At 49.3% G+C, this 12,224-nt stretch overlaps 1 protein-coding gene across 1 annotated transcript in view; it reads left to right on the forward strand.

Moving 5' to 3' along the window:
• Window positions 1–12,224, forward strand: part of Vav1 (vav guanine nucleotide exchange factor 1) — a 50,056-nt gene that overhangs the window by 17,528 nt on the left and 20,304 nt on the right. Inside the window, exons 2-20 of the mRNA XM_028762639.1 lie at window positions 131–247; window positions 764–822; window positions 912–980; window positions 1,277–1,385; window positions 1,474–1,569; window positions 2,949–3,017; window positions 3,336–3,439; window positions 4,070–4,169; window positions 6,301–6,396; window positions 7,009–7,077; window positions 7,225–7,311; window positions 7,416–7,501; window positions 8,244–8,376; window positions 8,947–9,056; window positions 9,912–10,013; window positions 10,346–10,443; window positions 10,526–10,548; window positions 10,729–10,774; window positions 11,443–11,579. Coding sequence (XP_028618472.1) covers window positions 131–247; window positions 764–822; window positions 912–980; window positions 1,277–1,385; window positions 1,474–1,569; window positions 2,949–3,017; window positions 3,336–3,439; window positions 4,070–4,169; window positions 6,301–6,396; window positions 7,009–7,077; window positions 7,225–7,311; window positions 7,416–7,501; window positions 8,244–8,376; window positions 8,947–9,056; window positions 9,912–10,013; window positions 10,346–10,443; window positions 10,526–10,548; window positions 10,729–10,774; window positions 11,443–11,579 — 1,710 coding nt within the window. The remainder of the gene's footprint in view (window positions 1–130; window positions 248–763; window positions 823–911; window positions 981–1,276; window positions 1,386–1,473; window positions 1,570–2,948; window positions 3,018–3,335; window positions 3,440–4,069; window positions 4,170–6,300; window positions 6,397–7,008; window positions 7,078–7,224; window positions 7,312–7,415; window positions 7,502–8,243; window positions 8,377–8,946; window positions 9,057–9,911; window positions 10,014–10,345; window positions 10,444–10,525; window positions 10,549–10,728; window positions 10,775–11,442; window positions 11,580–12,224) is intronic.

Raw genomic sequence — 12,224 nt, forward strand, 5'->3', positions numbered from 1 at the left:
GCTGCCTCCGCGCGGGGGGGGGCGGGCGCGGGCGCCGGCGCCGGAGGGAGGGAGGGAGGGAGGGAGGGAGAGACTGTCTGTGTGTGCGTGCACAATAATGTATTCCCAGCCTCATTTCTCTTCCCCATAGTTCCTTTGTCTTAAGAACATCCGAACCTTCCTGTCTACTTGCTGTGAGAAGTTCGGCCTCAAGCGCAGCGAACTCTTTGAGGCTTTCGACCTCTTTGATGTGCAGGACTTTGGAAAGGTGAGCTGGATTCCCCGTGCCCAAAGACTGGACTTTGATTTATTTCTAGTACTGACTGATGTGTGTGTCTGTGCACGCGTGCACGCGCATGCACACATTCGTGCATACACACCTGAGGGCCTGCCTCTGCGTGTGCCCGTAGACTACTAGGGAGCTGGTAGCAGAGCCAGGTTGGCCTTCCAGGATGCTTCCCACATGTGGGCTTGGGGGATGGGGAACAAGGTCAAGGGTCTGCTCACCTACTTTCTGTGTGACTCTGGCTAGTACTGTGTGGTTCTGTGTCTCTGATCTCTCATCTCTCCTATGTAACAAATTATTGCTTTGCTTTGCCTGAGTTATTGTGTGGACCTGATAGTGGGGAGGCTTTGTTTGGGGTACAGGGATGTATAGAAGATGCTGGGCTATGCCCCCCAAAGTCTGGTGGGCATGTCTAACCTCAAGGGATAGCTTCAGGTGCTGGGAGCCTGAGGGGTAGGTATGGAAAGGAGTTTTGAGCAGTTATGATCCTTATCACAGGTCATCTACACCCTGTCTGCTCTGTCATGGACACCCATTGCCCAGAACAAAGGAATCATGTGAGTAGAGACGAGGCTGTGAGGCTGGCCCTTCTTGAAGCTACCGCCCACTGTCCCACAGCCCTGCTTATGCCTATCTGGTTCCCCAGGCCTTTCCCAACAGAGGACAGCACCCTGGGCGACGAAGACATTTACAGCGGCCTTTCAGACCAGATTGAGTGAGTATTAGGGCCCGATGGGTGCAGTTTGTGAGAGACAGTGGAAACTGGAGCCGAGTCATGAATCATGGTCTGAGGGGTAGGAATCTGTCCTAGGGACTGAGGGTGCACGGGTCTGTCCTGGGGTCTGAGGGACACAGATCTGTTCCAGAGTCTGAGGGAACACGGATCTGTCCTGGAGTTTAAGGGGACACATTGCAAGTCTGGAGGCAGGGAGTGCATTGTGGACTCATCTTTGATTCTGAAAGTTTTTGATGGGTCCCTGGCTTGGGGCATGGCCTGATTTTGTCTCCCAGTGACACCGCGGAGGAAGACGAGGACCTTTATGACTGCGTGGAGAATGAGGAGGCAGAGGGGGATGAGATCTACGAGGATCTGATGCGCTCGGAGTTCGTGCCCACGCCAGTGCGTGGATCTGGGAAGGGCCCGGTAGGTGGGAAGGCTGGAGGTGGCTGCAGGGAGCTTCACCAGCCTCTATGGTCCCTGCTCACAGCCCAAGATGACGGAGTACGATAAGCGCTGCTGCTGCCTGCGGGAGATCCAGCAGACGGAGGAGAAGTATACAGACACACTGGGCTCCATCCAGCAGGTGTGTTACAGCCCTGTGTCCTACCATGGTTATCTGTTTCCTGCCCCCCTCATAGGGGCTCTTCCCATGTAGCCCAGGCTGCCTTTAAACTCATAATCTTTCTGCCTCAACTTCCTGAGAGCAGGAAGACAAGCATGTGCCACCACACCTGGCTTCATTTTTTTTTAAACCTAGCTTAATAGAGATGGATAAATACAATCAACAACCCACTCAGTCAGGTGTTAAATCCAAAGGTGAGCAGCTGTTGCCACTGTTCAGTTATACAACATGCTATTGTTCTAGACAGACACACTGTATACCTTATCTTTAATCTTTAGGCTCCCCACTTTCCTCATCTGCCAGGGCCCACAAATCCACTTTATGTCTCTGAATTCCTCCAATCTGGACATTTCCTGTTGAGAAGCCCCACCCTGTATGGTCTCATGTGTTCGGTTCTCTCACCTAGCACAAAAATCCTTGCGTTCTCTCCACATGTGTTGGAGTCTGCTCATTGCTGAGTAATAGTCTAGCAAGTAGATGAACCATACTTGGTCTCTCACCTACTGGTCGACATTTGATGGCATCCACTTTGGGCTATTAGTGATAACTCTGCCTTGGAACAGTTGAAGGCATTTTTTTTTTAACATGGACATTCCCTTTCTCTTGATTTTTCTTTAATTTAAAAAAATTGAATTTATTAATTTTAAGTGTGAGTGTTTTACCTGCATATACGTATATGCAACTTGTGAGTGCTTGGCACCTGGGGAGGTTAGAAGATGGCACCAGATACACTAGGATTGGAGGTATGGAGTTTGATAACCACCATGTGGTGCTGGGAATTCAATTGGGTCCCCTGAAAGATCAACAGCACTGAGCCATCTCCTCCTCATCCTCATTTTACGGTCTCACTCTGTAGCCTAGCTGGTCTTGAACTTATGATGCCCTTGTCTCAGACTCTCTAGCACTGAGATGGCAGGTGTGTGCCACCATGTTTGCGTCTCCACTTCTTTTGTTCTGACTCTGTCTCAATTTCTAATTCTCTATATTTGCCTGTCTCTGTTTCTGTGTTTCTGCGCATCTCTCTGTCTCTGTCTCTTTGTCTCTCTATCTCTCTGTGTGTCTCTGCCTTTATTTCTATTTCTATGTCAGTGTCTGTGTCATTCTGCAACTATCTCTGTTTATGTCTCCTTCACTCTGTCTGTCTGTCCTTCAATCAATTTGACTGTCTCTTCCTTGCCATTTCTGTCTGTGTTGTCATTGTCTCTCTCTGTGTCTGTTTCTTAGCCCCTTGATGTTTGTGTGTCCTCCCTGAGCCCTCCCGGCTCGTCCTTGTTTCTGTTTCTTTGGGTGACCTAGATGGAGGGTCCTCTCCTACCTTACCTTCTCTTTGATCTCCTTAGCACTTCATGAAGCCCCTACAGAGATTCCTCAAGCCTCAAGACATGGAGACCATCTTTGTCAACATTGAGGTGAGCCAGCAGATCCCTATACCTTTGTCTTTTCCAAGGAGATAATCTCTGACTGTCACTTGCCCTGGAGCATGTGTATGACTCTCCTCTCCTGCTGGTCTGTGTGTGTGTGTGTGTATGTGTCTGTGTGTGTGTGTCTGTGTGTGTCTGTGTGTGTGTGTGTGTGTATGTGTCTGTGTGTGTGTGTCTGTGTGTGTGTGTCTGTGTGTGTGTGTCTGTGTGTGTGTGTGTGTGTGTGTGTGTGTCTGTGTGTGTGTGTCTGTGCTCAGGCTCTAGCCCCAGCTGCATCTTTTTTTTTCCCTTTTTCTCTTGGGGTAGGAGCTGCTCTCCGTGCACACCCACTTCTTAAAGGAACTGAAGGATGCTCTGGCTGGCCCAGGAGCAACAATGCTGTATCAGGTCTTCATCAAGTATAAGGAGAGGTGAGACATGGCTGACCAGATCTTGGAGGTCACAGTCATGGCTGAGTGGGACACTGAGAGACGTTAGACACTACTGGGCAGAGTTCTTCATTCAATGAGGGTCGGAGGCTGAATGAATCCAGAACTTGGGGGATTCTAGGCGGGGCTCCATCCATGACCACATCTCCAGCCCCTCCCTGGTGGATTCCATACCCTGAGACCTTCACTGGGGGATCTAGGAGAGGGCTCCATTCCTGAGCCATGCCCTCAGAGCTGGCTTTCCCAGCTCTTGTTTAATTTTTACTTCTGTTGTGTGTCACTGGGAAGCTATTGTTTCCTCATCTATGAATGGGCATGTTCAGGGTTACAGTGACGATTGAATAAACCATTGTATAAAGTACTTAGCACAGGACTGGCACACAGTTGGTGCTCAATAATTGCTTGCGAAGTCAACAACCACTGATTACAGACTGTATGCTGCACTCTACCATTAACAATTACATTAGCCCTCTGCGAGATATTGTCAGGCCTGTGTACAGATGGGGAGACTGTGGCTGGGGTTATGCATTTGGGCTGAATGAGGCCAGAATGGGCGCTTAGATATACCTGACTTGTAAGTACCCTTCCATGGTGTTCCACCCTGGCCCACAGGTTCCTTGTCTATGGCCGTTATTGCAGTCAGGTGGAATCAGCCAGCAAGCACTTGGATCAAGTGGCCACAGCACGGGAGGATGTGCAGATGAAGCTGGAGGTGGGGCCGTGCTGCCCTTGTGGGACCCTCCCTTTGCTTTATGGGTCCTGGGGAGCACAGGGCAGATGGAGTTGGCTTCATTTTGCAGTTTACAATCTTTTGTGTGTGGGGTATGCACAAGCATGTATGTGTCAATCCGTGGTGCATGCATGTATGTGTGTCCACATACATGTGTATATGTGTTCATGCTGGTTGATGTCAGAGGACAACCTGGGGTCTCACTATCTTCTTGCTTTTCTGAGACAGGGGCCTTCACTGCTTTTGCCCTTACCTAGTAGGCTAGACTGGCCAGGTGGCCCCAGGGAGCTGTGTGTCTCTACTTCCCCAAAGGTGGAATCACAAGTGTGCACCACTATGCCTGGCGCACATGAGAGAGAGAGAGAGAGAGTGTGTGTGTGTGTGTGTGTGTGTGTATTTGGAGGCTAGAGGTCAGTGCTTGGTGTCCGCCATTATTGCTACCTGTCTTATATTTTGAGACAAGGTCTCTTGCTGAGCCAGAAGCTCACTAATTGGCCAGACTTGCTGAACACTCAGCACTGAGAATCTATTGGCTCTTGCTGACAGCATCTGTCCCTGCCAGCTCTTGCCACCCAGTGCTAGAGTTGGGCATTTGTGACAATGTACATTTGCGTACATGGGTGCTGAGCATTTGAACTCAGGTCTTAACACTTGCATGACAGGCATTTTTCCAACTAAGCTATCTCCCAAACTCCTAGCTGGAGGTCACTGAGGGCTAGTGGGAGGGTGAGGCTTCCAGAGGCCATGCAGAGAAAATGGGTCAGGGAGGATAAGACCCAGAGCTCTGAGCTCGTACCCCAGTAGAGTCTTGACTTTGGGATGACCAGCCTTGACCCTAAACCCAGGGCTGATCTCACACTGAACCCTGGTCTTGGGATGAGCTTGAACATTCAGGATGCCTCAAGTTTACCCTGAGATCCTGATCTTAGGGAAGCCCTGATGACAGGCTGAGCCTTCATCTGAACTGGGTCTCAGTGTGACCCATAGTTCCCTCTTCCTCTCCTGCCCACTAAGTCCAACACTGGCTTCTACAGCATGGGAAGCCATGGGAGATGCTGTGCCTAGGGCAGGCTGTGGTGGAAAGCATAGGAATAGAAAGCTACTCAAATATATATCTATTCAAGGTGTGTGTGTGTGTGTGTGTGTGCTCACGCGCATGCACAGTGGCCAAAACTCTACATTGTGTGTCTTCCTCTATCTACCACATCTCACCTTTCTTTTTAATTTTCATTTTATTTTACTTTTGTGGGAGTTTTGCCTACATGTATATATCTATGCACCACTTTTGGGCAGTGCCTGTGGATGCCAGAAAAAGGCATCAGATCTCTTCAAACTGAAGTTAAGGATGGTTGTGAACCATCTTGTGGGTGCTGGGAATTGAACCCAGGTCCTCTGCAAAAGCAGCTGGCGCCCTTAACTCTAGAGCTCACCTCTTCACTCCCTCTTTTACATTTATTTATTTATTTATTTATTTATTTATTTATTTATTTTTTGTTTGTTTGTTTTTTTCGAGACAGGGTTTCTCTGTGTAGCCCTGGCTGTCCTGAAACTCACTCTGTAGACCAGGCTGGCCTCGAACTCAGAAATCCACCTGCCTCTGCCTCCCAAGTGCTGGGATTAAAGGCGTGCGCCACCACCGCCCGGCTTATTTATTTATTTATTTATTTATTTATTTATTTATTTACTCTGTGTGCACATGCCACAGTGTGTCTGTGAGGGTCTGGACTTAGTTGTCAGGTTTGGCGGCAAGCCATGTCATCAGACCCTCCACCTTGTTTGTTAGACAGGGTCTCTTCCTGGGACCGGAGGCTTGCTCATTTGATTAGGCTGACCAGCCAGTGACCATGTGACGACCAGGGGTCAACCTGCGTCTGCCTCCTGGGTGCTGAGCTCACAAATGCTGGCTTGTACTAACATGCCCAGTGTTTTTTATTTGTTTGTTTGTTTTGTTTTTGCTGTGGGTTCTGGGGATGGAATTCAGTTCCTCATGCTGGTATGGCAAGCACTTCAGCTAAGCCATTGTACTTGGTCAAGTCTGTTTGCCCCTTTTCCCCTGCCTCCTGCCCTCCTCCTCTGTGGCTGTCCACGAAGCTCTTATTTTCTACCCTGCCAGGAATGTTCTCAAAGAGCCAACAATGGCCGATTCACCCTACGGGATCTGCTGATGGTGCCTATGCAGCGGGTGCTGAAGTATCACCTCCTCCTCCAGGTGCCCACACAAGGCTGGGTTCCCTGGGTGTGGCTGGGCGCTGCCCTAGTCTCCATTTTGTTGCTTCGGCAAAAACACACAGGCAAAAGGAACTATAAGGGAGAAAGCATGTGCTTGGGAAGTTAAGGCAGGAAAGAATCAGCTAATCACACCCATACAGTCACCTATGAAGTGCAGAGCCAACCGAATGCATGCTTGCTCAATTGTGCTTGGCTAAATCTCCACACTTACACAGGTCCAGGATCCAAACCCGGGGACTGATGTCACTCATAAGGAACAGGTCTTCCCAACTCTGTGAATACAATTAAGACAATCCCCCATAAACACACACACAGGCTAACCTGATCTAGAGAGTCCCTCACTCACTGAGACTCTCTTTCCAGGTGATTCTTGCCTGTGTCAACATGACAATTAAGATTAATCAGCACAGCATCTGGGCTGGGCCTAGACCCTAGGCCCCAGAGGGTGAAGAAAGCTGGATTTGAGGGGTTGGGTACATCAGCTATTGGGTTATGTCCCAGTCTCTAGGAGGACCTAGTGGGTCAGCATCAGTTGGAAGTTCTGGGGCGTGGGGATACGCCCAGGTTAACTCTGACTCCTTGGTCCACACAGGAGCTAGTGAAGCACACACAAGATGCTACAGAAAAGGAGAACCTGCGGTTGGCCTTGGATGCCATGAGGGTGAGGGAGCAGGTGCTGCTGGTTGGGTACTCATGCTGGCAGCAGTCTCTCTGCCTCCACTAGGCGGCTGATCCTTTACCCTTGGCTGTGGAAGGGATTGGGCCAGAGGGGTAGGCAAGAAAGCCTGTCACCATTTCCTACTCACAGGACCTGGCACAGTGTGTGAATGAGGTCAAGAGAGATAATGAAACCCTACGGCAGATCACAAACTTTCAGCTGTCCATTGAGAACCTGGTGAGGGCTGGAGCTGGGTGGGCCAAGGGTGTGGGTCTATAGTCAGAGTGCTGGTCCCCTTCTAGGGGAATCTGTGGCTAGACTCCACTCTGCCTACTGTGCAGGACCAATCTCTCGCCAACTATGGCCGGCCTAAGATTGACGGTGAGCTCAAGATTACCTCAGTGGAGCGTCGCTCAAAGACAGACAGGTGGGTGGAGCCAACTTGGACCAAGGGAGGAGCAAAGGTTGTGGGCAGGGCCAGTGCTTAAGTGGAAAGTGGAGGGAAGTCAGTCTGGGGTGAGGCTTGGGCAGTAGGTTGGGCCTGATTTCTACATAAGCAGGTAGATGGGCAGAGTCAATATAGATTTGCGGTGAATCATGTGGGGGTAGGGTCTCTTAGTTTTGAGAGACGGTGTGTAGACCAGGTTAGCCTTGAACTCAAAAGAGATACTCCTGCCTCTTCCTTACAAGTGCTGGGATAAAAGGTGACTGACCCCATACCCAGCTGAGGCCAAGGTTTTAGACAGGCTGGTAAACTTGGATCTGGGGTGCAATCTGGCCAGGGGGCGTGGCTACAGCCTAGATGGACAGGTGAGTGGAGCCAAGATACCAGAAGGATTCTTTGTGAGGCTAACTTCCCTAACGGATTTGGGCAAAGTCATCCTAGGTTTGGGGAGCAGCCTGAGTTAAGATGGTGGTGGGGCCCGATTGACAGATGGAGAGGTTGGTGGAATTACCATAACTGTAGAGTAGACCCTTGATGGATGTGTGGTTGAGCAAAGTTGGGCAGGACCAACTTGGATCACGTGGATGAAGATAGGATGCACAGGTGAGCTTACTAAGTTGGTCATGGTTAGGGTGTGAATCCACCGCAGAGCAGGTAGAGTTCCTGGAGATGGCAGGGGGACTGGGAGGGGTCATATTTGGGCCCCTGACCTGGAGGCTTGCAGGTATGCCTTCCTGCTGGACAAAGCATTGCTCATCTGTAAACGCCGCGGGGATTCTTATGACCTCAAGGCCTCGGTGAACCTGCACAGCTTCCAAGTTCGGGATGACTCCTCCGGGGAGCGAGACAACAAGAAGGTGGGACTTTGCCACTAGGACTCGGGGGGAGGGGGTGTCCAGATGTTCTGGCAGCTTGGCCTTGGAGTTGTCTGCATGTGGAAGTGAAAAAGCGAGAGTGAGGGGGCTGGGGAGGGAGACGGGTTAGGGGTGGAGAGCGAGAATGAGAGCAAGAGAAAGAATTTAACTATTTGTCCTTCAATCTTTTCATTGAAAAATCCATGGTCCAGAGGCAACCTCAGGTGTCATTCTTCAGGGGCCATCCATTTTTTTGGAGACAAGGTCTCTCACTGAGCCCAGGGCTTGTCCTTTAGGCTAGACTGGCTGACCAGGGAGGCCCAGACAGTCTCCTGTGTTTGCTTCCCAGCTCTGAGGTCATAAGCACATGGCATCACTCCTGATATTTTTAGTGTAGGTTCTGGGTCTTGAGCTCAGGCCCTCATTGACTTTTGGACTTGCTGTATGTGTTTGGATGGTCTAGATAGTCTTGTTTGAGCATACCCATGTGTATGCCCTGGGGATGAGGGACAGGCGGGATGTGATCCTGCTTTCTGCAGGGGATTCATTTGGGATATACTTTTCCATATCCAGTGGAGCCATATGTTCCTTCTGATTGAGGATCAAGGCGCCCAGGGCTATGAGCTGTTCTTCAAGACTCGGGAGCTGAAGAAGAAGTGGTTGGAACAGTTTGAAATGGCCATGTGAGCCTCCTTTTCCTGTTATTTGGTTCAATCCTCACTTCACAAAAACATCAGCTACAATAAATTCAAAACAAAAAACCCAAAAGATAAAAGCCCCTAAATCAAAAAACCAAAACAAAAAACCCAAAACCCGAAAACCACCCTCCTCACCTCCCCCAAAAGCCAAAACCAAAGACTGTCTCCTCACGCTTCTCCTCTATCTTCTTCATTCTCTACCCTTTCTTCTTCCCTTCTGCTGGTCTTCCCCCACGCACACACTCCCCGCCCACTTCTCTGTTTCTCTTTTTTACCTTTCTTTTCTTCTACCTCAATGTCCTCTTCCTGCTCCTCTGTCTCTTCCTCTACTGCCCTTCTTTCTGTTGATGTTTAATCCCAGCACTTGGGAGGCAGAGGCAGGTGGATTTCTGAGTTCGAGAGTTCGAGGCTAGCCTGGTCTACAGAGTGAGTTCCAGGACAGCCAGGGCTACACAGAGAAACCCTGTCTCGAAAAACCAAAAAAAAAAAAATTATATAACTAAACCCAAACACCTCACAGCTACAATTCTATGGCATTTAACACATTTGAAAGTGTAATTATCACCTTGTACCTTGAAACTCTTTCATCGCCTTCAAAGGAGACCCTGCTCCCATTAAATAGCCACCTTCCATCCTTCTCCTAGCCTCGGACACCTGTCCACCTGTTTCCTCTCTCTGCTGATACTCACAGCACCTCGACTCACAATAGCCTGAGGTTGGGTGCAACTCAAACATCTATGGATGGATGCCCAGATATACTGTGATACCTTTATTCTGTAGACTGCTGTTCATCCATGTTCAGGATGAAGTATTGGTTCTGATTTCAAATTCTCTCTCCAGCTCCAACATCTACCCAGAGAATGCTACAGCCAATGGACATGATTTTCAGATGTTCTCCTTTGAGGAGACCACTTCCTGCAAGGCCTGCCAAATGTTACTCAGGTATGTATCCGGGATATCCTGAGCCTTGAGCTTGCTCGGCCTTACCTCTCTAGAGAGGTCACCTGCTTGAGAGGAAGGAAGCCTTACTTTCACTTGTTACTCTTCCTCTACACTTCTTCCTTCTCCCCTTCCTCTACTTCCCCTCTTTCTGCCTCTTTCTTCTCTCCCTTCTTTTAGATAGTGTCTCCCTCAGTTGCCCAGGCTAGGCTTGGATGCAGTATCTGCTTCATCCTTCCAGTGCTGAATTGCAGGTGTACATCACTAAATTTGGCCTTTGTTTTCTCTCAATAACTTCCTATGTCTCTCCTTTCTCTCTCTTTCCTGCATTCCAGAGGCACATTCTACCAGGGATATCGCTGTTACAGGTGCCGGGCACCTGCACACAAGGAGTGTCTGGGGAGAGTGCCTCCGTGTGGTCGTCATGGGCAAGGTACTTCTATGATAATGTGAGGGAAGTGGGCTAGCTTCTCTGTAGGGGAGTTTCCTTCTGAATGAAATTTTCCCTTCCATAGATTTCTCAGGAACCATGAAGAAGGTAAGATCTGATTTCATTCTGTGCCTGGGAAATCACAGAGGCTTATGAGAGAGAAACCAGAAGACCCCAGGGATGAGCATCCTCATCCTTGGCTGGGCAGAGACAGTGAAGGGCTAAGGAATCACTTGGCTGGGAATAGGTGTCTACTTCTATGCCTACTTTCTTCATCCCTCCTTCCAGGACAAGCTACATCGAAGGGCCCAGGACAAGAAAAGGAATGAACTGGGTGAGAGTGCAGAGTGCTGTGGGGGAGGCAAATGATACTCCAGGGGAGGGAGGAGACTCTACTCCTAACTATGTCCCCGACCGCTTATTGGGAGACTCTAGGCAGGGATTCCACTTCTGACTATGCTCTTTTTTTAAAAAAAACTTTATTATTTATTTATTTATTTATTTATTTATTTATTTATTTATTTATTATAAGTACACTGTAGCTGTCTTCAGACACCCCACAAGAGGGCATCAGATCTCATTGCAGATGGTTGTGAGCCACCATGTGGTTGCTGGGATTTGAACTCATGACCTCTGGAAGCAGGGGTCAGTGCTCTTAACCTCTGAGCCATCTCACCAGCCCCTGACTATGCTCTTAGTCCCTCATTTTGGATTCTAGATGGAGGCTCCACTCCTGACCACACCCCTAGCCCCTCACTGGGGGATTCTAGGCTGGGGTCCACCTGTAAGCAACTGTATATTTTCATTTTCCTCAGTATTTATACAACAGTGGTATTGCTGGGAACCAGGGTAGATACACTTATTTTCAGCAGATGCTGTCCAACTTGCGTTATTGTTTTTCCACCCCATCATCACCACTTGGTATTGTCAATCTTATTGTGTTTAAAGACGCAGCTTTGAGTGTTCTACCGACCATGTTGTTTCATCTCCTCTCACCTTCAGGTCTGCCTAAGATGGAAGTGTTTCAGGAGTACTACGGGATCCCTCCTCCACCTGGAGCCTTTGGACCATTTTTGCGGCTCAACCCTGGGGACATTGTGGAGCTCACTAAGGCAGAGGCTGAACACAACTGGTGGGAGGTATGGACACTGGCTGTAGGAGCCAAAGGCAAGGCATGAGTGTGAAGTCATAGATGCAAATGACATGAAGGGGTCAGGGCACAGCCTCATGAGGCTCTTGAGTTGCTTCCTTCGGAGTTCAAGAGTAAATAAGGTCATGATTATGGGCTCAAGTCAAGGTCATGGCTGCAGGGAATCTGAGGGAGTGGGGTCATAGTCTCAAGAGGTTCTGGAGTTGGCCCTTGTGGGGAGGGTATGTGAATGGAGATGTCGGGGAAGGTTACCTTCCTGGGAGGCTAGTACTCCTGGGTAGCTCCAGAGCTACCACAATGTCTTTTCTTCTATGGTTAGATTTTTTTTTGTGGTTCTGGATATGAATCTCAGGGCTTCAGGGTACTAAGCAGATACTTTATCTGTTGAGTAATATCCTAGACTCTCACTGAGGGATTCTAGGCAGGAGCTCCACCCATGAGCCATTCCCCTAACCTCTCAGTGGAACATTCTAGGCAGGAGCTCCACCCATAAACATGCCCCCCAGCCACTCACTGAGGGATTCTAGGTTGGGGCTCTGCCTTTGAAACATGTCTCGGGTTCCTCATGTTGAGTGAGAGATAAATGAACAATAGTGTCCACTGAGAGGAGAAATGTGCATGGATCTCTCTCTCT

Source organism: Grammomys surdaster, unplaced genomic scaffold (assembly GCF_004785775.1).
Source record: "Grammomys surdaster isolate TR1022 unplaced genomic scaffold, NIH_TR_1.0 62, whole genome shotgun sequence".
Taxonomy (NCBI): Eukaryota; Metazoa; Chordata; class Mammalia; order Rodentia; family Muridae; genus Grammomys; species Grammomys surdaster.